General features: G+C 33.1%; 1 protein-coding gene and 2 pseudogenes across 8 annotated transcripts in view; 1 reads left to right on the plus strand and 2 right to left on the minus strand.

The window, feature by feature from the left end:
* The window catches only part of USP34 (ubiquitin specific peptidase 34), a 214,788-nt gene that overhangs the window by 74,450 nt on the left and 115,260 nt on the right, over nt 1–25,078 (plus strand). For 6 of the 8 annotated variants that reach the window (XM_023532842.1, XM_023532838.1, XM_023532844.1 and 3 more), the window contains 8 exons: nt 2,013–2,094; nt 2,180–2,272; nt 14,611–14,736; nt 14,848–14,977; nt 15,437–15,472; nt 15,782–15,912; nt 16,197–16,807; nt 18,734–18,948. In XM_023532842.1, coding sequence (XP_023388610.1) covers nt 2,013–2,094; nt 2,180–2,272; nt 14,611–14,736; nt 14,848–14,977; nt 15,437–15,472; nt 15,782–15,912; nt 16,197–16,807; nt 18,734–18,948 — 1,424 coding nt within the window. The remainder of the gene's footprint in view (nt 1–2,012; nt 2,095–2,179; nt 2,273–14,610; nt 14,737–14,847; nt 14,978–15,436; nt 15,473–15,781; nt 15,913–16,196; nt 16,808–18,733; nt 18,949–25,078) is intronic. The other 2 variants (XM_023532839.1, XM_023532840.1) reach the window with 1 other exon arrangement.
* Nucleotides 5,992–8,447, minus strand: LOC105294636 (annotated as a pseudogene).
* LOC111742340 lies at nt 13,326–13,444 on the minus strand (annotated as a pseudogene).

The raw sequence follows: 25,078 nt of genomic DNA on the forward strand, positions 1-25,078 counted from the left end.
TCATAGCTTTTAAAACAATTTTTGAAATAAGTTTTTTATTGAGTATAATTCTATGGATAAGCAAAAATTATTCAATCTTTTTTTGTGTAATTTATGTAGATGAAAAAATTTGAAATCTTTTACTGCACATTCTACTTCAAAACCTATTTTCTTCTACCCACAATATACCTATCACCACTTTTTTTATTAAATGTTTTTCTATAATAGCTGTTTAAAATTTTTTTTAAAGAAATAGAGAATCTGAACAGGTCTATATTAAAGAAATTTAATTGAAAATTTATAACAGAAATCACCAGATCCAGATACATTTATTTGTGAATTCTACCAAATATTTAAGGAAGAAATTACACCAGTTCTTTGCAGTTTCTTTCAGAGGATAGATGCAGAGGGAATCCTGCCTTATTCTTTGAGGCCAGCATTACCCTAATACCAAAACCAGAGAAAGACATTATAGAAAAAGAAAATTCCATACCAATATTTTTCATGAACATAGATGCAGAAATCTTCACAAAATATTAGCAAATCAAATATAACAATATATTAAAAAGTTATATACCTTGACCACGTGAACTTTATTGCAGGTATCGAAGGCTAGTTCAACATTTCAAAATCAGTTAATGTAATCCATCATATCAGTAGGCTAAAGAAGAAAAATCATAAGATCATATAAATAGATGCAGAAAAAGCATTTGACTAAATTACTCGTTTGTGATAAAAACTCAGTAAACTAGAAATAGAGGAGAACTTCCTCAGCCTGATGAACAACATCTACAAAAAACCTGCAGCTAACATCATACTTAATGGAGAGAAGCTCAAAGCTTTTTCATTAAGATCAAGAAAAAGTATCCTTCTCACCACTGCTTTTCAACATGTTGCTAGAAGTCCTACCTAATGCAGTAAAGCAAGAAGGGAAAATGAAAGGTATACAGAATGGGAAGGAAGAAATAAAACTCTTTGATTGCAGATAACATCATCTATATAGAAAATCCGAGAGAACTGACAAACTTGTGGAGCTAATGAGCAATTACAGCAAGGTCGTAGGATATAAAGTTAATGAACAAAAGTCAGTTGCTTTCCTGTATACCAGCAGTGAGCAAAAGGAATTTGAAATTTAAAACATGATATCGTTTACATTAGTACCACAAAAATGAAATACTTAGGTATAAATCTAACAAAATATGGACAAGATATATATGAGGAAAATTATAAAACTTTGATGAAAGATACCAAAAAGAACTAAATAAGTGGAAACATATTCCACATCAATGCATAGGAAGGCTTAAAATTGTAAAGATACTAATTTTCCCAATTGTATCTATAGATTCAGTACAATCTCAGTCAGAATCCCAGCAGATTATTTTGAGGATATCAGTAAACTGATTCTAGTTTATATGAGAGGCAACACACCCAGAATAACCAACATAATATTGAAAGGAAAAACACAAAGTTGGAGGCCTGACACTACCCACCTTCAAGACTTATTGTAAATATTGTCAAAACTCATATATAATTCACTGATTTTTGACAAAGGAGCGAAGGTAATTTGATGGAGCAAGGATAGGCTTTTCAATAAATGGTGCTGAAACAATTGGACATCCACATCTTCCTTTATCAGGGAAATGCAAATTAAAATAACAATGAGATTTCATTACACACCTATTAGAATGGTCAAAATTCAGAACACAGATACCACCAAATGCTGACAAGGGTGTGGAGCAGCATTGCTGGTGGGAATGCAAGAAGGCATCAGTCACTTCGGAAGACAGTTGTTACCCAAACTTTCCAGATTGTTTTTTGCTTGTTTATAAAGTCAAGTAATATTACCATTTCTTATATTTTATTTATTATTCTTTGATTCAGTTGTATATAATCTAAACATTTAATCATATATGATCACTTCTTTGTAATTTGTATGGGAACAAGTGTTTTTCAACTGCATTGCCTTTTAGACACGGGCAAGAATGAGGCTAATATTTTTTAATGTATTAACTATTTTTATTATTTGATTTTAGGTCCATTGCAAAAGAACTTGCAGACTGGCTTATAAGCAACAATGTAGTAGAGCATATATTTGGACCAAATTTACATATTGAGGTTTGTGGATGATTATACGACTTCTATGTTCTATTAAAGAGAAGCATGTTTTTAGAAATTAACTATAATAAGTTTTTCTTTCCAGATTATCAAACAATGTCAAGTGATTTTGAATTTTTTGGCAGCAGAAGGGCGACTGAGTACTCAGCATATTGATTGCATTTGGGCTGCGGCACAGGTAACATTAACAATTCTCATTTATTAAGTGCTTTCTCATTATATGTTCTAAGTGCTTAACTACTCCCCTATGAGGTAAGTTCTGTTATCATCCTCATTTTATAGCTAAAGAAACTGAGACCTAAAGCTGGAAATGGAACCTTTGAAGTCTGGCATCAGAATCCATATCTTACTACTGTACTACTGGTAAAATTGAAGTAAACGAGTTAGTCTATTGGAGATTCTTGATGAGCCATCTTGGTTTATTAAGAGACATTTCCTGTAATTTTTATTTATATAATGAACCCTTCTATCTTGAACATTGTATTGGTATATTTCTTTTCTATTTTTTTATTTATTTATTTATTTTTTTGAATAGGCATATATTCACATGGTTCAAAATCCAAAAAGTAAATATAAAAGGGTATGTATGTTACAGATTCCTGCCTGCCCCCGGCCCCTGTCTCCTGGGCATGTTCTTCTTATTCTCTCAGGGACATCATGGATTTTCTATTCAAATGGCTAATTGTTAATGTTGTTCCCTTGTCTTCCTCTTTTCCATAAATGTTGCATACTAGACAGACTTGGCTTTTTTCACTTACTTTATCCTAGAGATAATTTCACATCAATATATAAAACACTTTTTTTTTTTTAAAGACTTTGGTATCTTTCACTGTATACATGTTTCATAATTTAACCACTTCCCATTCATAGGCATTATTCTTTTCCTAGTCGTTTTTATTATATGCAACGATACATTAAGTACTTTCTAACATAGTCATTTTTTTTATGTGCATAGTTACTGTGTAGGATAAATTTCTACTTATAAATAGAATTGTTAGATTAAAGCATATACGTGGTTTACTTGTAGTAAATAATGGTGTGATGATGGACTTTCCCCTTAACCTCCTTAATACATTCTGTCCTGAAATTTCTCGATATTTGTTAAACTGATTGGTGAAAAATGATATCATTGATTTTAAAAATTAATTAGGACGACATTGGTTAATCAAATTGTTTCAAGTGTACAGTTCTGTAGTACATCATCTGTATATTGTGTTGTGTGTTCACCACCCAAAGTCAATCTCCTTCCATCATCATATATTTGACCCCATTTTCTACTACCCCTTGACCTTGTAACCACTAAGCTGTTGTGTCTATGAGTTTTGTTTGTTTGTCTTGTTTGTTGTTTTGTTTTATATCCCACATATGACTGAAATCGTTCTCACCTTCTTCTTTCTGACTTATTTCACTTAGCATGATCATCTCAAGATCCCTGTTATCACAAATGGCAGTATTGTCATCTTTTCTACACACATACACACACACAAACACATACACACACATACACACACATACACACACACACACACACACTCCATCTTTAATCAGTTATCTACTTCATTGATGTTTTAAACTTACATTTCTTTTACATGAATCAGGTTGCAAATCTTGTGTTTAAGGGACATTTTTGTGTCCTTTTTTGGGAATATCTGTTTATAGTCTGCCATTTATCAGTTGCTTTACTTGTTTTCTTTTTCATATGAGATCTTTAATGAAATTGGGTTTTCGTGTGTGTTATGAGTTAGACTGTATTCTACTTTGATGTTTTTTGCTTTGCTTAAGGTGGTTTTTGCTGTTCAGTTTTAAGTTTGTGACTTCAAAGTTGTGGTTACATTCTTTTTTATGGCCTGTGGATTTTGTGTTGTGGATTGGAATATCTTCTCCACTACTAGATATAAGAAAATGCTCTTTTAGTTTTTTTCTGAACATTTTGTGTTTCAGTTTTATATTTTAATTAATCTTGGATCAATTAGAATTTATCTTGGTTTAAGGTGTCATGTGTATATCCAACTTTTTCTTCCCCATTTTTTTTTTTTGTTGTTATGTAGTTGTTCCTGTTTTGTTTGTTCAGTAACTCTTCTTTCTGTCTCTTTCTGATTTGAATCCTAATTTATCTTGACTGGGTCAATTTCTGGACTTTGTAGACTGACCTATTGGTATATCTAGTTATCACCTATTGGGATTGGTAAACTTATTCCTTGCAGACTGGCCACCTGATTTTATAAATAAAGTTTTTTTGCAGCATAGCTTTGCCCACTCTTTTACGTATTGTCTGTGGCAGCTGCTTCCACACTGCAATGGCAGGGTACCGTACTTGTAACAAAGACCCACAGTCCTAAAATATTTACTGTAATATAAGTTACCTTAACTTATCATCCACAGTCCTAAAATATTTACTGTCTGGCCCATCAAGAAAATTATTTGCTGATCCCTGGGTTTGTACTAATGTCTTTACTTTTTCCCCATGTGTCTTTGTGATATTTTTAAATATCAGGTAGGGCTGGTCTTTCCTCTTTATATTTTTTAAAGAATTTTTCTCTCTCATTTATTTTTCCAAATGATTTTTAGCATTGACTTATTCTTTAAAAGTACTGTTTTTAATTTGAGGAGAGTTGAAGTTCTATCTTTCTCTACAAAACATGAATGCCATTTGTTTTCATTTGTATCATTTAACATTTCAAAGTTACTTGTATATAGATTTTATTTCATGTTGTTTATTTTTAGGAATTTTAATTTTATTTAATTTCGCTATTATAATAGCAATTTCCCCATTATACTTTTGTCCATTATATTTGTTTCTTTGATTATATTTAATGATCACTACATATATACATAAGCTTTTTAAAATATATTAGCATTTTCAAGTTTTTGATTATGTGCCTTGTTACTTAATTCTTAGATTGGTTATAATTTTTCAATACAGTTTTTGACTTTCATTTTTTAATATGGTATTATATCACTACATTTTAACAAGTTAAACAGTTCATATTTCAGAATAAAGGGAAATTTTCTTTCAGAACGTCTGAACATGTTATTCTTTTGAGTAGATATAAAATTTTTATTTTGTTCACAGCAAGACCAGAATATTTTAAGTAATATAGAATAAATATCTAGAAATGGGGAGGCATTATTCTTTATTGAAACTGAAATTCATCAAATTGATAATGTAGTCTGTTAGAAATTTTAGCATTTTATCCTTGCAAAACTGTGGTACTACTTGCAATAACTTAAAACATCTTTAGAAGATTATTTAACAAGATAAAATAAATATATTTTACGGGTTATTTTAATTTGGGTGTTTCTATGGTTATTGCTTTACTTTTGAATCTATCATAGATTTAGAAGATCAGGAGATTTTACATTTTGAGTTCTTTTAATTCAAGCATCTACTATAACTGCTTTTAAAGTGTCCAATTTGGTTGATTTCATGCAGTCTCACCTGAGTCTTTTTTTTTCCCTTCCCTCTGAAATAAGTTTCTTTTTTAAACACAACATACAAACTTTATTTTATTATTTATTTATTTTTTTACAGCATGTGTTACCTGGTTTATTTTGAGATTGGTATTGTTTTCTCTCTGAGCACCCCTCATTTGGGAAGGCCATCATATGCACCCACCACTAAGCAGCCCCCTTTCTGCAGCTGCCACAAACTTTATTTAACAGAAGTAACAGGCAGAGTCAAATAGACACTTATATGAAGAGAAAAACTGACTAGAAGAAATTTTATCTTAAACCTACTTGCAGTTGCATTTAACTGAGCTCTGTTGCTGTAAAGAATACAACTCGTGTAGATATGGATGAAAGATTTGTACATTTTTTAAGTAGTCACTGACTCCTTACCTTAGATACACATACATTAAATTTGGAAAAGATTAATTGATGATCCCCAGATATACTTCATTTTTGTTGATCTTTTGGAAGATGTTATCTAAAGAGAAGAATATGTGGTTCTGGCTCATAAATAATGTAATGAACCCATCCTAGACTCTTGGACAATAAATTTCTTCCACTCCTCTTCAAACATCAGATGGGTTTGAGGTACTTGTTTGAAAAGTACTCTGGGTAACATGATATCTCAGTACTCATAGTGCTCAAGGAGGTACTTGATCTGAGTAGTAGATCTGCTTGTAGGCCATCCTGTTGGCAGGTGGGTAGTGGGTGATGGGATGAGAAGAGTGGATGCAGTGGACAAAAAGTCTGCGTATGGCCAAAGCAGCGATTCAGCTGCAGCCTGGAATAAGTTTTTGAAATCACTTTGCTCATCTGAGACAGATACACGCGATTCAGTTAGTAGTTATGGATTGGCTATTACTCTTTTCATTGTTTGTATCACAGCTCTTATAATGGAATCTGAGGAGAAAATAGACAAAGGTGGATAGACAAAAGTGACAAATGGGAAACATAGCAAGAGAATTGCAGATAGTTTATAAGTATTTGAAAAATGCTTATCGTTTATAATTAAATGTAGGTTCAAATAACAATACATTTTCACATATTGGTTAATATTATGTTTAGTAATATACCTTATTGACTGAAATGTGGTATAACTTTTGGGGAACAATATAGCAATTCTGTTTCTGGTAATTTATCTTACAAATATATGTACATGAAAATGTTTGCTATAGCATTGACTATACTAGCAGATCAGGAATGTAGGACTAGTTAAGTAAGTTTTGGGAAATCCATATAATAGTATGCTTTGTGGCCATGAGAAGGACTGAAATTCCTGGCTGTGTTCATGTGGAACAGTCTCCAAAAATATTTCTATTAAACATTGCGTAGATAACAGATCTTTTATTAAGAGAAAACAGCAAGTACACAATGTATTCTCCCACTTAATTGTTTTAAATGTGTTAAAACAATTTAAAAAAGAGGGTGCACATACATACATGTACTTTTTGTATTTGCAAATGCCTGGAACTATTTTGGAAAAATACACAAGAAATTTTAACAGGTTTGCTTTGGGAGAAGTGGCCTCTAGGATAGGTGGGAGACTTCCTTTTTATTGTCTGAAATTTTTATTGTTTGAAATTTTTATGTTTATATTTGTTTTTCATTAAATCTAAAAACTAGTATATAAAGTTACAGTAAACATTTTGACATTTAAATAACTTTCTCTACCATTTTAAAGCTACTTTTCTGATTTGATTGGATTACCTCTCTACATCTCTGCACCCTTTCACTGTAGTCTTTCAGTAATAGGACAACAAAATTTCAGAATCTTTTCACTCCGTTGGAATTTATGGTTACTTTCCAAATTCAGAGAACTTTACACAAATTTATGTAACTTACTGGGTTAATAAGTTTATCTTAAAATGGACAATAGCTTCTTTTAGGATAGATTTTCATATCTTAATGACAGAAGTTCAATTCCCTAGGATTTTAAAGGAACTTAAATATAATCTGATTCAGATGTTCATTATGCACATTTTGAAGAGAAATGATCCATAATTTTCCCGAGATTCTCAAAGAGGGGGCTTATTAATGACTAATTTCCGAAAAACTAATATATATTGTAGTGGTTATTTGCTTCTGCATGTGTACTTGCACACACATATAGATTACTGCTTAATGAGACATTGCACACTGTTAACATGTGACGTTATGACTGTACTTGAGTTCTAATCTGGCCACTGCAGTACCCTCCTCTATATTACACTTTATGATTTCAATCCTGTTCCTTCTTTTCTTTTTAGGAACTGTTACCATGAGCGATTATTACCCTGGTAATATATATTGAAACCCCTGTCTGTACTGTATTCTTTTATGTTGTTTGGTCTCTTTATATGCCTTTGGTATCCATTCATATTTAATAAAGATGACTATGTAAGTGGTCTAGATATTCTTGGATTTCTGCCTGGCAACATTTTCTATAGTACTGATGGAGGCATAATGATTTGTACTTTTCTCCTTAATTTCACTCGGCTTTCTGCTTGGGAACATAAGAATAAATGAAAAGAGGTACAAAAGATATGACTTTATATGTGTTTGATCTAATAGCTCTGGCTAGAATTTTAGTAGTGTTGCGTAATGATTGTGAATGTGAGCATTTTTGTCTTTTTTCTCATCCTAGTGGAAAATCTTTCAGTCATTGACTGTAGAGTATGTTGTTAGCTGTGGGGTTTTCATAAATACCTTTTATCATGCTAAGGAATTTCCTCCTTATTCTTAGTTTACTAAAAGTTTTTATTGTGACAGAGTGTTAGATTTTGCCTTTTCTGCGTTGAGGTGATCATGTGGCTTTTCTCTCCATGATGTATTCCTGAGATAAATCTCACTTGGTCATAGTGAATAGTCTTTTTAGTATGGTGTTGGGTTTGTTTTGCTAATATTTTGTGGAGGTCTTTTGTATCATTTATAAGAGATATTCTGTAATTTTCTATTTTTATGAAGGCTTTGATATCAAGATAGTGCTACCCTCATAGATTGAATTAGAAAAAATATTTCCTCTTCAATTTTTGGGGGGAGGGTTTGAGAAGGATTGGTATTAATTTTTCTTTAAATCTTTGGTAAAATTCACTTGTTAAGCTGTGTATTTTAGTACTTTGCTAGAAGGTTTTTTTTTTCTTTTAATGATGTACTCTCTTGTTAATAGGTCTATTAACATTTTCTATTTCTTCTTGAGTCGGTTAAGGTTATTTGCAAGGGATATGTCCATATCTCCTAGGTTATCTAATTTTTGGTGTGCAGTTGTTCATAGCATTCTCATATATATATTTTTTGATGATGGATGTTAACAAGATTTATTGGGTGATCATTTCACAGCCTATACAAATATCAAACCAATATGTGGTACACCCAAAACTAATATAATGTTATATGTCAATTGTATCTAAATTAAAAAAATGAAATATGCCCTGCACTCATACATTTCTATTAATTGTTGAAATAATATGTATTTTCATACTGCTTGGCAGATTACCACTGCCATTGTTGTCTGAGAGCCTCCCATTATCCCAGCAGCCAGGACATTGGGATACCCTGGATCCAGCAATCTTACAATTTTTTTAAATGTTTAAGTTTGGTAGTAATATTCCACTTCTCTTTCTGATTTTAGCTATTTACATCCTCTCTTGTTTCCTTAGTCTAGCTAACAGTTTATTTTGTTACTCTTTTAGAAGAACCAACTATTGATTTCATTAATTTTCTCAATTATATTTTTCTAATCTGTATTTTATTTACGTGTTTTAATCTTTACTATTTCTGTTCTAATTTTGGGTTTATTCTCCATTTTTGAGTTCCTTAAGTTGTAAAGTTAGATTGTTGATTTGAGATCTTTTTAAATGTACATTTAATAAATTTCCATCTGTGTATTGCTTTTTCTGGATCCCATATGTTTTTGTTGTGTTTTTTGTTTCATTCTTCTCTAAATATTTTCTAATTTCTTTTGTGATTTCTCCTTTGAACCATTACGAATGGTTTGTTCAATTTCCACATATTTGAAATTTTCAGTATTTCTTGTAGTATTGATTTCTAATTTCTGTTGTCATTAGTGAAAATGCTTTGTATGCTATCTATCTTCTGAAATCTATTGTGACTTGTTTTATGGCCTAACATATGGTTTGTCCTGGAGAATGTTCCATGTGTAGTTGAGCAGAATGTGTTTTCTGGTGATGTTGTGTGGACTGTTCTTTATATGTCTGTTAGGTCTATTGTGCTGTACAAGTTTTCTGTTTCCTTACTTTTCTTCTGTCTAATCGTTCTATTATTGAAAGTATGATATTGATATTTACAACTATTGTAGAACTTTTTATTTCTTCATTTCTGTCCATTTTTTAAAAATTGTTTATAATTATATCTTATTGTATTGAATCTTTTATTAACAAATGATGTCACTCTTTGTCTCTTAACCTTTTTTAAAAAAAACTTTGTGGTTAAAAAAACATAAAATTTACCTGCCGAACCCTTTGTAAGTTCTAATATTTTTTAGCTATGTTCATATTGTTGTGTAACATATCTCTAGAACTTATCATTTTCCAAAACTGAAAGTGTATACAAATTGAACAACTCCACAATTCTCTTTTCTCACAGTTCTTGGTATGCATTCTAGCAACATCATTTTGACTACATATTTCATGTTATTGGAATCATATAGTATTTGTCCTTTTGTGACTGGCTTGACTCAACCTAATGTCTTCAAGTTTCACCCATGTTATAGCCATGTTGTAGTATGTGACAGGATTTCCTTTCTTTTAAGGCTGAGTTATTTTTCATTGTATGTATGCCACATTATATTTATACATTCATTTGTTGTTGAACATTTGCACTGCTTCCACCTCTCGGCTATTGTGAATAATGCTATAATGAACATGGCTGTGCAAGTACATCTCTCTTTGAAATCCCACTTTTAATTCTTTTCAATATATACCTCGGATTCAGAGATTGTTGTTGCATGTGATAATTCTGATTTTTCTAGTAATCTCTTAAAAATTTAAAGTCTCTCTCATTTCATTTTAATATAGTCAATCCGTCTCTCTTTTACTTATTATTGTTTGCATGGAATATCTTTTAACATCCTTTTACTTTTAACATATTTGTGTCTTTGGATATAATGTGAGTCTCTTGTAGACAGCATATAGTTGTATCATGTTTTTTTAAAAATTCATTCTGCTTATCTCTATCTTTTGATTGGAGAGGTCAAACCATTTATATTTAAAGTAATAACTCAAAGAAGAATTTGTTTTCAACATTTCTTAGTGTTTTTATCCATCATTTCATCTGTTACTGCCTTTTTGTTTAGTTAATTTTTTTTGTAGTGAAAATTTTTATTTCCCTTATTTCCTTTTGTCTATATTCTGTATATATTTTGTGTTTAACATAGGAATTTAACATCTCAAAGTTCTAATGATCTAATTTGAATTTATGCCAGCTTAAATACCATACAAAAACTCTGCTTCTATACAGCTTCATCCTCTTTATTTTTGTTATTAAAATCACAAATTGCAACTTTATACATTGTGTGCCCAATTATATAGATTAATAATAACTTTTTTACCATTTGTCTTTTAACTCATATAGGAAATAAAAAAAATTCCAATAATACTACCTTTAAATTGTTTATGTATTTACCTTTATTAGAGATCTTAATTTCTTCATTGTGGTCTAGCTTCCTTTTATTTCATTCTGAAGGACTTCCTTCAGCATTTTTTGCAGGGAAGGTCTAGTTGTAATGAACTTCAGTTTCTGTTTATCTGGGGATATAATAATTGCACCCTCATTTTTTTAATGACATTTTTGCCAATCATAGAATTCTTGGTTGAAATATTTTTTCACCGATCGAATATATCAACCCATTTCTGTCTTCCAAGATTTCTGATTAGAAATTGGCTGATAGTCTTACTGAGTATATGTTGCTTCTGAGTATACGTTATATGATAAGTTGCTTATTTCTTGCTGCTTTGAGGATTATTTTATGGTTTTTGGATTTTGGCAGTTTAATTATAATGTCTGGGTGTAGATCTCCGAGTTGATCCTACTTGGAATTTGTGGAATTTCTTGGCTTTGTAGATTCCTGTCTTTCATCATCATATTGGGGAGTTTTCAGCCACCTTTTCAAATATACTTTGTGTACTTTTCTCTTTTTCTGGGATTCCCACAGTGAGGACATTAGTAGGATTGGTGGTGTCACACAGGTCCCTTAGACTCTCTTCAGTTTTCTCCTTTTTTCTTTCTGTTCCTTACAATCAATAATTTCAGTTGTCCTATTTTCAAGTTTGCTTATTCTGCTTCCTCATATCTGCTTTTGAACTGCACTAGTGTCTTTCATAGTAGTTATTTTCCTTTTTAGCTTTCTAATTTCATTATGGCTCCTTTTTAAAGTTTCTGTTTTTAATGATATTCTCATTTTGTTCAGGCATTGTTTTTCTGTCCTTGTCCTTTCGGTTTTTGAACATCATTAAGGTAGCCGTTTTAAGATCTTTTGTCTAGTAATTCCAATAGGTGAGCATCTTTGGGTACATTTCTGTTGATTTATTCATTTGAATGGGCCATTCGTTAATGTTTCTTTTTATATTTTGTGGGGTTTGTTTGGTGGGTTTTTTTGTTGTTTTTGAATACTGGACATACAAAATTTTTAATGTGGTAACTCTGGAAATGAACTTGTCCCCCTTCTTTTTTTGATTTTTGTAGGGTATTTCTGTGCTAGTGATCAGCCTAGTGTGAAAACTTATGCTCTTTTCAGGTCTTTTCTGAGCCATTATCTTTCCTTTGGAGTGTGCAGTGCCTTTCAGAATTCCCTTACATAAACAGTTGTTATTGAATGTCCAGTAAAACTTTGTATGACTCTTTTAAATATCTTGGTAGTCACTCTAGCTGATATGAGTTGCAACACGGTAGCCAGCCTCTGTGCCTGCACCTTACCAGCCAGGTGTAGCAATCTGCAGTCAGAACATAGAAATTTGTTTTTTGGAGGACATTATCATTATTGCTCACCCTGACTAGCAAGCTGCGTCAGAATCACATATTACTGTTCCCACAGCTGCCTACCTGCCGCAAAGTCAAAGAGTAGAAAATTGGGTAACTGCTATCACACTGAAGATTGAAATTGACTAATAGTAACTGCAATTTACCAGCTAAGCTTTCCCTTGGAAGTACAAGAGTACACATTCATGCTAGAGTTTCAGAATAGTTACATCAGTTTCTGCCATAACAATTGCTATCTAGGTATACAGATGGATTCCTGGCACTCCCTGCTCTGCCATTTCCCTGGACATTCTTTTCTTCTCTTTTTGATAATCTGTGAAGAAGGGTCTGTGAACCAGCTTCACATTGTCATCTTTACCAGGAACTCAAGCCATGCAATCATAATATTTTTTTCTGTACTTCTTGAATTTGCTTTCATAATATACACCTCTAATAAAAGAGCCTCATATGGTGTTTTGCCTCAGTGATGGGATTATATAATTATCTTTCAAAGGTCTTGTTACTTAAAGATAACCAATATGGTATTTGATTATGAAAATTAAGTCTATTACGGAAATCTCATTTTATTAATGATTAAATTGGCAGCAAGCCAGATATTTATCATAAAGTATGTTTTGATCACATTTTAATTAGGAGAAGTATAATCTAATAGTTACTTGTTGGCAAAAAGCAAGTATAAACTGTATAGTCTAATTATTATTATTATTTTTTTAGGCGAGGCGACCCTTGGTTGACCTCACAGATTGCGAGGACTTTGTCACCTTGCAATCCCCCCTTATTTTTATTTTATTTTATTTTTTATTTTTTTACACTTACAGCACCTGGTCTTCCTAGGTGGTCTCCCAACCAAGTACTAACCAGGCTCGACTCTGCTTAGTTTCCGTGATCAGACGGGATCGGGCTTGTTCAGGGTGACATGGCAGTAGGCTATATAGTCTAATTATGATGTTAATTAATACTTTATTAAAATTAACTTTCTTAGATAAGACCTACATAAGCGGTATACTTATAATTGATGATTTTCTTCTTAAAATCAAATGATGTTTTTGGTCTTAAAGTGCTGCATTTGTTTTTTTAGTGGGAATTAGTGATGTTGAATTAAATAGTGTTGAATAAATAATGTAGTTTGTAAGAAGTTGCCCCAACATAGATGAATTCCTTCAATGTTATTACCTTTATTTCACCTTCTTTTTCAAAATTAAATTCTGTATATTTACCTTGATAGGGGAAGCAGTAGAAGAGAGTTCATATGATTTATGCCTGAAAATATAAAACTCAGAGTTTTAGAATAGAAAACTCTACATTTCTTATAGACTTTCTATATATCGAAGATAAGTAGGATATCTCAGCTTTTTACCTTTGGAGCCCTCAAATTGAGAATTACTGACTCATTAATACTTGTTGCACTATCTTGATTTAGTAGCTTTATGGCTATAAAACATTTATTTTACATGACTGTAATATTTAGTAGTCATATCTTTGTAAATATACTTTTTCTCATATTTACATAATTTTGTTTAGTATAACAACAGAGATTCTCTATTTCTGGTTTATTATTATTTAGACCTTTATTATAAGGAAGTTTCTGTTGTGTACTCTAGAAAAATGGACGTGTTATATAAATACTTTGTAACCATTTACTATGAGAAATATAATACATTTAAAATATTTAACTTGGTTTCTCTGACTGTAACTTGTTATTTTAATCATAATTGCTTATGTTTTAATTTATTACTTAATTTGTTTTTATTTTCATGATATGTACATAAATTGAATGGGAATCTTCTTTGTACTTAGATTCCAGAAACTGTATTTATTACGGACTTTATTCTTATGGTTAGAAAATTAATCTTGTGGTTTGTTTGGGTAATATAAAGTTCTGCTTAAGAGGAATTTTATTTTCACAATTTTATTTACTGCTATTTATGATACTTGGTAATTAGCACTTTACCAACATATTAAATATTAATGTACCAGCCACCTTGGCTTTTAAAATTATGTAACTTAAAAAATGAAACTATATAACTTTGATATTCGTTATTTAATTTACGTAGTGTAATTATTTTTGCTGTTGTTTCTACCTTTGTTTTGTAGTTGAAACATTGTAGTCGGTATATACATGACTTATTTCCTTCACTCATCAAGAATTTGGATCCAGTACCACTTAGACATCTCCTTAATCTGGTCTCAGCTCTTGAGCCAAGTGTTCATACTGAGCAGGTAATGGTAGTTACTATTTTTTGTAATGTGAAAATTTTTATGTGATTCAGTTAATTTAACTGCTAGGTGTTGCCTAAAACCTCTAATTTCAACCTCTCTTTTTTTTTTAAGACATTGTACTTGGCATCGATGTTAATTAAAGCATTATGGAATAATGCACTAGCAGCTAAGGCACAGCTGTCTAAACAGAGTTCTTTCGCATCTTTATTAAATACTAATCTTCCCATTGGAAATAAGAAAGGTTAGTAAAATGTAATGTATTTTTTAAAGTATGTTGCCCAAAGTTTATAACTCAGATTTGAAGTGGTTTCTGCTAAGTAGTTTCAGTTCAACCTCAATTTCAAAATAAGTTTGAGATGTGTGCTATAGTGTTTGTGAAAGGATTAATAAATTGGGATTAGCTCAGCTTTTTGGCTATCATTTCAGGTGTTTTATATTTGCTTTTACATGTATATAGTTTTCCAGGACTTTCTAAAACTTTATCATTTCACCCCAGTTTTTGTCTTCTGACGTCGTATAATACACTTTTCTTAGGCCTTTTTGTGCAGGCACCCACAACTACTACTGCAGATGGTGGGGACTTATTGCAGATTTCCCTACCTGTATCTTGTTGATTATGTAATAAGAACAACTGATATACTGTCCCAAAGAAGCTCAGTCATTTAGAATATTTCCCTCCTGTTTTTTCCTTTTCCTTCAGAGGAAGAAGAGCTCAGAAGAGCAGCTCCATCACCTTGTAAGTTGAGTCTTAGAAATGCATGGCAAGATGACTCATACTTTTGTATTGATGATCATGTAGAGTTCATTGATTTTATATATTTGTATTAGAGTCATAAAGTTGGATATGTTTAAACCATTAATATTTTGACTTAATTGAAAACATGTATATCCTCTTTAGAAATAATTGGTAAGTGTTAATTGCAGATTGTGTTTTGGCTACTTAGTATAAAGCTTTGGTTAATCAAAGAATCAGAGGACTATGTCATTCTGGTAGATTCATGTTAGTACAAATTAGAAGTTAAAACAAAAAATTTATTTAATATAGGGTCACCAGCAGCTAGTCCTCAAAGCAGTGATAACAGTGATACTCATCAAAGTGGAGGCAGTGATATTGAAATGGATGAGCAACTTATTAATAGAACCAAACATGTGCAACAGCGACTTTCAGACACAGAGGTATGAAAACAACCCTTTCCCCATACCCCTAAAGTGATTTTTGGGTTTCCATCATGTTTATCCTTAGAACTGGGAATATAAACGTGATCTATGTTGAGAACTAATCTCTCTTTAAGTAATTTATTGAGGTCATTTACTTTCCTTTGAGTTTTTAATTCTATTTTGTATTGTTCAAAGAAATATGTCAACACTGGCAGCCTTTTAAAAAGTACAGTGCATCAATGTCAGTTACTCTTTCTTACTAGTTTAAATATTTATTTAAATCTATTTGTTTCTAAATACAGGAATCCATGCAGGGAAGTTCTGATGAAACTGCCAACAGTGGTGAAGATGGAAGCAGTGGTCCTGGTAGCAGTAGTGGACATAGTGATGGATCTAGCAATGAGGTGAATTCTAGCCATGCAAGCCAATCAGCTGGGAGCCCTGGCAGTGAGGTACAGTCAGAAGACATTGCAGATATTGAAGCCCTTAAAGAAGAAGATGAAGATGATGATCATGGTCATAATTCTCCTAAAAGCAGTTGTGGTACTGATCTTCGGAACAGAAAGTTAGATAGTCAAACAGGCATTTGCTTAGGGGATTCCCAAGGCCCATCAGAAAGAAGTGGGACAAGTAATGGAACAGGAAAGGACCTGGTTTTCAACACCGAGTCAATGCCATCGGTAGATAATCGAATACGAATGCTAGATACCTGTTCACACTCGGAAGACCCAGAACATGATATTTCAGGGGAAATGAATGCTGCTCATATAGCACAAGCATCTCAGGAATCTTGTATTACACGCACTGGTGACTTTCTTGGTGAGACTATTGGGAATGAACTATTTAATTGTCGGCAGTTCATTGGTCCACAGCATCACCATCACCACCACCACCATCATCACCACCATGATGGGTAAGTCTGCTTAAAAATAAACAGTTTATATTTCCTTTAGGGAAATAATTATAGCCTATGTTTATTCAATTGCATTATAGTCTACATCATTGCTATCAAATAAGAATATAGTGTAACCTACAAATGCATGCCACATATATGTAACTTTTAATTTTCTAGTGAGCACATTTTAAAAAGCAAAATGAAACAGATTAATTTTAATTATAAATGTTATTTAAAGCAGCAGTATCTAAAATGTCTTCACATGTAATCAGTCTAAAAATTACTAAGATTTTTTTTGTACGAAGTCTTCACTATTTCATGCATATTTTATACTTATACCACATCTCAGTTTAGACCAGCCACTTTTTACGTGTGCAGTGGCTACATGTGGCTAGTGGCTATCATTGGACAGCACAGATCTAGGTCTTTAACTCCTTGTAATAATTGCTTAATAGCAGGTATAAGATTGCTAGTGGAAACTTCCATTAAAGTATGGTCATGAGAAGGGAAGTTTTACACACATTCTAATTTTAGGGTATTAGTAAGGATAAAACTTTTTGATTATTTAACAGTAAGTGATTCTGTCACTAGTGTTACAATATTGGGCAAAGTGCTTAATTTTTCTTCTCATTATTTTCTCATCTATAAATAAGAATAATAGTACTCATCTTGGTTTATTGTTAGCATTTCATAAGCTAATATGATTGGCACATTAGAGCTTAATAAATTTTAGCTGCTATTTATTATAACTGTCATTACAAGTAGTAATATTTGAGTCGACGATGAAATATGAGTATATGTTTTATCGGGATGAGTTTTCTTAGACTTGACAATTTGCCAGGCCTTTCAGAATTCAGTATGGTTGTTTTGGAGAACTACATATTCACATATATTACTACTATATTTCCTTTGCCTTGTTCTTGTCACTAATCCATGTGAGTTTAAGGTAATTTTTCTCAGCCTTGGCAATATTGACATTTGGGCCAGATAATTCCTTGTTTTGCATTAGCAGCAATGTGAATGCTGCCCTGTGTGTTGTAGGGCAGCATCCCTAGCCTCTTCCCTTAGATGCCAGCAGCATCTCTCAAGTTTTGATAACCAAAAATGGCTCTAGACATTGCCAAGATGTCCCTCCCATAGGCCAAAATCACTTCTGATTGAGAACCACCAGTTTATGGTCTGACATTACAGATATGCACATTCAGAGTTTTCCCCAGAGTAACTCATACTGAAGACAAAGCAATTAGTTCATAAAACTGAGAAATATATTCAGTTTGTCACATTGCATATCTCTTTCAGTTTTCTAACCCACAACAATCTCCTACCCCACTGACCTAATGATTTGATTTTTTTTATGTTAGCGTTTTCCATATTCTTTGCATATGATACTATTTATGAGTCTCTTTAAGTGAATCCTAAACTTTTCTTTTTCATGTTATTTTTTATTCTTTTGTCTTTACCTCCTTAGAGCATCCAGTATTGTATGTTTTAGAAGTGAGTGCTAAATAGGTGTTTATCAAGTTAAAAGTCCCTGAATTAATATTAACCATATTAGAATGCAGACTTAAATTGAAATGTTTTCCTGGTAGTGATCTCATTTGATTCTGCACTTGTATGAATAAATGTAAACAAATTTTAAGGTTCACATTGTGATTTGAGTTCATAAAATAATTATGTAACAGTAAGTTTATCTTTGATCATCTTTTGAAGTTGTTTCAGTGAAGTGTGTTGATGGAACAGATAACGTGGGTATATTGTAAAATTAATATAGTTCTGACATTATGGGCTTTTTATTTTTTGTAAAGCTGTCAACATTCTTAATTGTTAAAAATAAATGTAGCTTTATTCTTGAGTGTGTTATAACTTGTGCCAAATGTTTTAAGAGATATTTTTTGTTATTCACAAAGTGTAATTAGTGACTTTGTGTTCTTTTCTATGTTACAGGCATATGGTTGATGATATGCTAAGTGCAGATGATGTCAGCTGCAGTAGCTCCCAGGTCAGTGCAAAATCAGAAAAAAATATGGCTGATTTTGATGGTGAAGAATCTGGGTGTGAAGAGGAGCTAGTTCAGATTAATTCACATGCAGAGCTAACATCTCATCTCCAACAACATCTTCCCAACTTAGCATCTATTTACCATGAACATCTCAGTCAAGGTAAGATTCTGTAGTAAGTAAAGCGTATTACTTTCATTGAAACAGGAATAATTTATATAACATCGTTAAAACAAATCAACAGTTAATGTTATGATACTTAAATGTTTTTGCCAAATAACTTTCATGTAGTAGTTTTCTTTCCAAGGGAGTGCAGTTATTATGAATACTCTATTATGAGTATAAAATCTTCAATTCCATCAAGAGATGTTTAGGAGAGGAAATATAAAAATATGTATAAAAAATTATAGTTCTGTATTTTAGAAAATATAAGGCTTTATTAGAAATTTTATATATTTTCAAAATTATAGTTGACATATAGTATATTAGTTTTAGATATACAACACAATGGTTAGAAATTTATATAACTTATACAGAGTGATCACCCTGATAAATCAGTGCCCATCCGACAGCATATATAGTTATTATGATACTGCTTACTAACTGTATTCTCTGTGTTATACTTTACATCCTCATGACTATTTTGTAACTACCAACTTGTACTTCATAATTCCTTTTCTTCTTCACCCATCTCCCCAACCTGACAACTATCAAAATGCTCTCCGTATTTGTGAACTTGTTTCTGTTATGTTTGTTTGTTTATCTTGTTCTCTAGATTCCACATACAAATGAAATCATGACATTTGTCTTTTTCTGACTTCACAGTACCCTCTAGGTCCATTCATATTGTTGCAGATGGCAAGATTTCTTTCTTTTTTATGGATGAGTAATATTCTTTTGTATATATGTACCACCTTTTCTTTACCCATTCATCCACTGATGGACATTCAGGTTGCCTCTATATCTTGGCTGTTGTAAATAATGCTGCAATAAACATATGGATGCATATATCTCTTCAAAGTAGTGTTTTGGGTTTCTTCAGATAAATACCTAGAATTGAGATTACGGGATCCTACTTTGTGTCTTGTTATAGAATTTGTTTTAAAGTCTATTTTGTTTGGTATTAGTATTGCCACCCCAAATTTTTTTGTTTTGTTTCCATTTTCATGAAATATCTTTTCCTAGCCCTTTACTTTTGGCCTTTGTGCCTTTTGATCTTAAGTGAGTCTCTTGTAGGCAGCATATGTGAAGGTTTTGTCTTCTTATCCATTCTGCCACCTATGTCTTTTTGATTGGAGCCTTTAATTCATTTACATTTATACTGATTGTTGCTAGATCTGTTACTGCCATTTTATTAATATTTTTGAATTCTTTTCTTAAAGTCATCCCTATAACATTTCTTGTAATACTGGTTTGGTAGTGATGAATTCTTTTAGCATTTTCATGTCTGGGAAGCTCTTTATCTGCCTTTCAATTCTAAGTGATATCTTTGATGGATAGAGTAATCTTTGGTAGTAGGTCCTTACTTTTCATCACTTTGAATATTTCCTGCCACTCTCTTCTGGCCTGCAAAGTTTCTGTTGAGAAATCAGCCAATAGTCTTATGGTAGCTCACTTACAGGTAACTAACTGCTTTTCTCTTGCTGCTTTTAAGATTCTCTCTTTGTCTTTAACCTTTGACATTTTAATTATGGTGTGTCTTGGTGTGGGCCTCTTTGGGTTTATTTTGTTTGGAATTCTCTCTGCTTCCTGGGCTAGTATGTCTATTTCCTTTGCCAGGTTAGTGAAGTTTTCCATGATTGTTTCTTTAAATAGGTTTTCAATTCCTTGCTCTCTTCTCCTTCTGGTATCCCTATGATGTGAATGTTGTTAGACTTGATGTTGTCCCAGAGGACCCTTAAATTATCTTCATTTTTTTGGATTCTTTTTTCTTCTGCTGTTCTGATTGAGTGTTTTCTGCTACCTTATCTTCCAAATCGCTGATTCGATTCATTGCCTCATCAAATCTACTGTTGATTCCTTCTGTTCTTCATTTCAGTTATTGCATTCTTCATTTCTACTCTTTCTTTTTTATGTTTTCTGTCTCTATTTTTATGTTTCATATCTTTTTGTTGAAGTTCTCTCTCAGATCATTGAGCATCCAGTATTATAACCAGTATTTTGATTCTGCATCTGTTTGACTCATGCTTGTCTCCTTTTTGTTGAGTTCCTTTTCTGGAGCTTTGTTCTCTTTCATTTAGAATATGTTTCTTTGTCTCCCTATTTTGACTGCCTCCCTGTATTTGTTTCTATGTTTTAGGTAGAGCTGCTATGTCTTCTGCTCTTAGCAGAGTGGCTTTATGTAGTAGGTGTCCTTTGGGGCCAAGTGGTGGTGTCTCTTTGGTCATCTGAGCCAAGTGCTCCAGGCGTGTCCCTTATGTGGATTTTGTATGCCCTCCTGTTGTAGTTGAGTGGTGTTGGTTGCTGTTTGCATGTCAGTGGGAAGGATTGACCCTCAGGCTGATTGGTTGTGAGGACTGGTTGATTGTGAGGATTGGCCGTGAGTACAGTGGAAGAGCTGTTGTGCAGGGGCTGACCCGACGAAGCAGGATTTGCTTTTTAGCGAGGCTCTGGTGTCTGCCCACTCTTTCCTTAGGGTGTGTTTTTTGTGAAGGTGGTTGGGTGGTGCTCTGGTGTATTCTGAAGCTGACTACCAGGTGTGTGGGTTCTGGGGCCTTTTGTGAGTGGCTCTGGTATAGGCCAAGGTCCGCTGCTGCCTGGGGCCACTTGGCATGAGCTACAAAGTGATTTGCAGATGGTTGCCCCTTGTTCTAGGCTTGGAGGTACATGAGAGAAGGCTATGCTGAGAAGTAAGGCTGGTTGCCACAAGTGCTGGCTTGGGGTTTGCTCAGTAAGAGGTATAAGATATGCCAAGGCAACATACTGCTTGTTTGGTGTTTGTGAAACTTTGAGAAATTTGGGGAAGATCTGCAGTATGAACCAGGACAGTCTGTTTGTATGGAAAAGCTACTGGAAGTGGCTTGGGTGGCCCCATAAGTTGGGTGGAGTAGGGTCAGGGAATTGCTAGGGTTGGGGGAATGGTGTTAGGTGAAGGGGTCTCAGATATGTTGGCCACCTGCATCTTCACGCAGGGAGTGGGGAGGGCTCAACAAACAATGGATTATACCAGCACTTTTGTCTGATAGAAAGTTGCCCCTCTAGCCTTCACCCTGAAGCCAGATAATTCAGTTCTTCTCCATGTGTCTTTGGCATCTTTTGTGCTGTTGTTCTAGATCTGGAGCTCAGAGCAGATGAGTCTGTAATTGAGTAAGCCTGTGTGCAGGCCTTTTAAGAAGAACGCCTAGGACTCCAGCAGCTCTCCTTTTTACTCAACCTCATTCTCTGCTGAATTTCACATCCAGAAATTGTGGGGACTTCACCTACTGGCACTGGTGCTGTAGGATGGGTAGCCTGGTGTGGGTCTGGGACCCTATTGCCCCTCATAGGGACCCTCTGAAGCTGTGATATCCCTCTTGATTTTCAACCACCATATGTGGGTATGGGGCAAGCCTGTTCTGCCTCTCCACCACTCCTACCAGTCTCGGTGTGACGACCTCTATATATCCTTAGTTATTAGACTTCTGTTCAGCTAGACTTCAGGTGGTTCTCTTTGATTTTTGTTCCGTAGTTTAGTTGTAATTTTGATGTGGTTATGAGAGGAGGCAAGCGCAGTGTTTACCTGCTCTGTCATCTTGACCGGATATTCAGAAATCTTAGGGCTTAAAAATAAATTACACAGTATCACATATTGAATGATTCCATTTCTATAAAGTGTCTAGGATAGGCACATTTGTAGAGACAGACCATAGATTAGTAGTTGTCTTGGACTAGTGAGGGTTGAGGGGAAATAAGAGGAGGGGTGACTGCTAAAGGGCAAGGTGTTTTTTTCACCTGGAATGAGATGCTCATAAAAACAATGTTTCTCATCACTCCAAATCTAAAATAGTAATAGGACATGACCAGATTTGAAAGAATGGAGGAGGTTAAAGAATAGTAGAAGAAAAAGGAGGAAAGAGAAAAATTAAGAGAGAGAAAAACAGTTTTAGAATTGGCAATTTAAAGTTCTTTATCCAACCTCTTTCTTGGTTAGGTACATTCAGCACTTGCTAGCCTAGGAAATGAATTTTGGGATGCCAGTACATTGCAAACTAAGTAAACTTATCTATTAGAATTATTCCAGAAGGTTATGGTCAGACCTAGAGACACATCTTGTGGACCTTTGCAACAGCTTACTGATATCAGATGTTACTTGTACGTAATCTAGATAAGGTTACCTTGTTTTTTTTTGTTGCTGTTTGTTTGTTTATTTTTTTACTGTCGGGTTATTGTGGTTGTTGAGAAATGAATGGGTTAAGATTGAGGTCATTCAAACTTGACATTATATTAAATTTTGGCCAGTTTTCTATTATCCCATTTTCCTTTTATACAGTATTATGCATATATTTTATTAGATGAAGTTAGAAGTTGTGCGTCATTAGTAAATATTAATGCTGTTTAAATCTTCTTTGTATTACTATGTATTTAATACTCTAAAGAACTCTTCCAACACAGTAAGGCAGTTCAGTTTAGAAATGGGCATAAGGTTTGAAGATACAGAAATGGTAAATAAATACATGAAAAAGTGTTCAGTATTTCTCTAGTCATCTGGAAAATGCAAATTAAAACGTGAATGCCATACTACTACTTAGGTACTGGAATGGGTGAAATTAAGGCCTAACGATAACGAATGACACTAAGGATGGAGAGCAGCTGGAACATTGCTGTCAAAGAATATAAAATAGTATAGCTGGTTTGGAGAATGGTTTCTTATAAAGTTAATGTGTACCTACCATGTGACTCAGCAGTTCCTGTTCTAGTTATTTATCCAAGAAAATGAAAAACATGCCCACAAAAAGATGTGTACATGAATGTTCATACTTGCTTTATTCATAAGAACCTCAACTGGAGGAATTAACTGGTAGATAAACAGATTGTGATATATTGATGTAGTGGAATGCTACTCATCAATAAAAAGGAATGAACTGATACAAAGCAACACCATGGATTAATAGCAAAAAAAAAAATTATAAGCAAATGAAGCTAGAAATAAGAGTACATACTGTATATAATTTATATGCCGTTCTAGCATATTTGAAAGTAATTTATAGTTGTTGAAATCTACTCAGTCATTACCTGAAAGTTAAAAGGTAAAAGGTCACAAGGAAACTTTTTGTGGGGTGATAGAAATGTTCTGTAGCTTATGTATTTACATTATGTTTTAATAAAATTAATTTAAAAATAAACACAAACTAAAAAAAAAAGTCATGCCACAGACTAGGAGAAATATTTGCAGTTATATTTCTAGTAAAGGGCTTATATCCAGACAGAATATACAAGAACTTTTATAATTCAGTAGTAAAACAATTAAAAAATGGAAAATGATTTTTCACCAGAGAAAGTACATAAATGGCTAATAGGCAGCTCAGCATCATTAGTTATTAGGAAATTACCAACAAAACCACAGTGAGATTTTATTGCATACTTATTAGAATGACTAAAGTTAAAAAGAATGACCATACTGTTGTGATGGGGAGGATGTAGAGGAGCAGGAACTCATACTCTCATAAACTGTTTGGTGGGAATGTAAAATGGCACAAACATGTTGGAAAAGAGTTTGGCAATTTCTTCAACATACATTTACTTTATGACCCAATAATTCCAACACTAAGTGTGTTTACTCAAGAGAAAGGAAAGAATATGCCCATACAAAGACTTGTTACATTGCTGTTTATGGCAACATTATTCATGTTAGCCCCAAACCGGAAAGTATCCAAATGTCCATTAACTGGTAAATGTGTAAAGAAAATAGAGTATTTCCACATATGGAATATCATTCTGTAATTAAAAGGAATACATTACTGACATGTGCTTCACAACCTCAAACATCTTGCTAAGTGAATAAAGTTAGGCATAAGACTATATAGTGATTCCATTTAACATGAAATTTCCAGAAAAGGCTAATGTGTGGGGATGGAAAAACAGACTAGGACTGGGAAGTGGGATCCAGGGATTATTTGCAATTAGGTATGAGGTAATGTTTTCAGGTGATAAAAGTGTTCTAAAACTGTATTGGGGTGATTGTCGCACAGTTCTCATTTTAATGAAATCGATGTATGCGTATAATCCAATAAGGGAATTTTATGGTAAAGCTGTTGAAAAACAGAAAACGCAAAGAAGCATTTTCTTAATATGAGAGAACTAGTGAGAATTTATT

Source organism: Pteropus vampyrus, unplaced genomic scaffold (genome assembly GCF_000151845.1).
Source record: "Pteropus vampyrus isolate Shadow unplaced genomic scaffold, Pvam_2.0 Scaffold91, whole genome shotgun sequence".
In the NCBI taxonomy this organism is placed as follows: domain Eukaryota; kingdom Metazoa; phylum Chordata; class Mammalia; order Chiroptera; family Pteropodidae; genus Pteropus; species Pteropus vampyrus.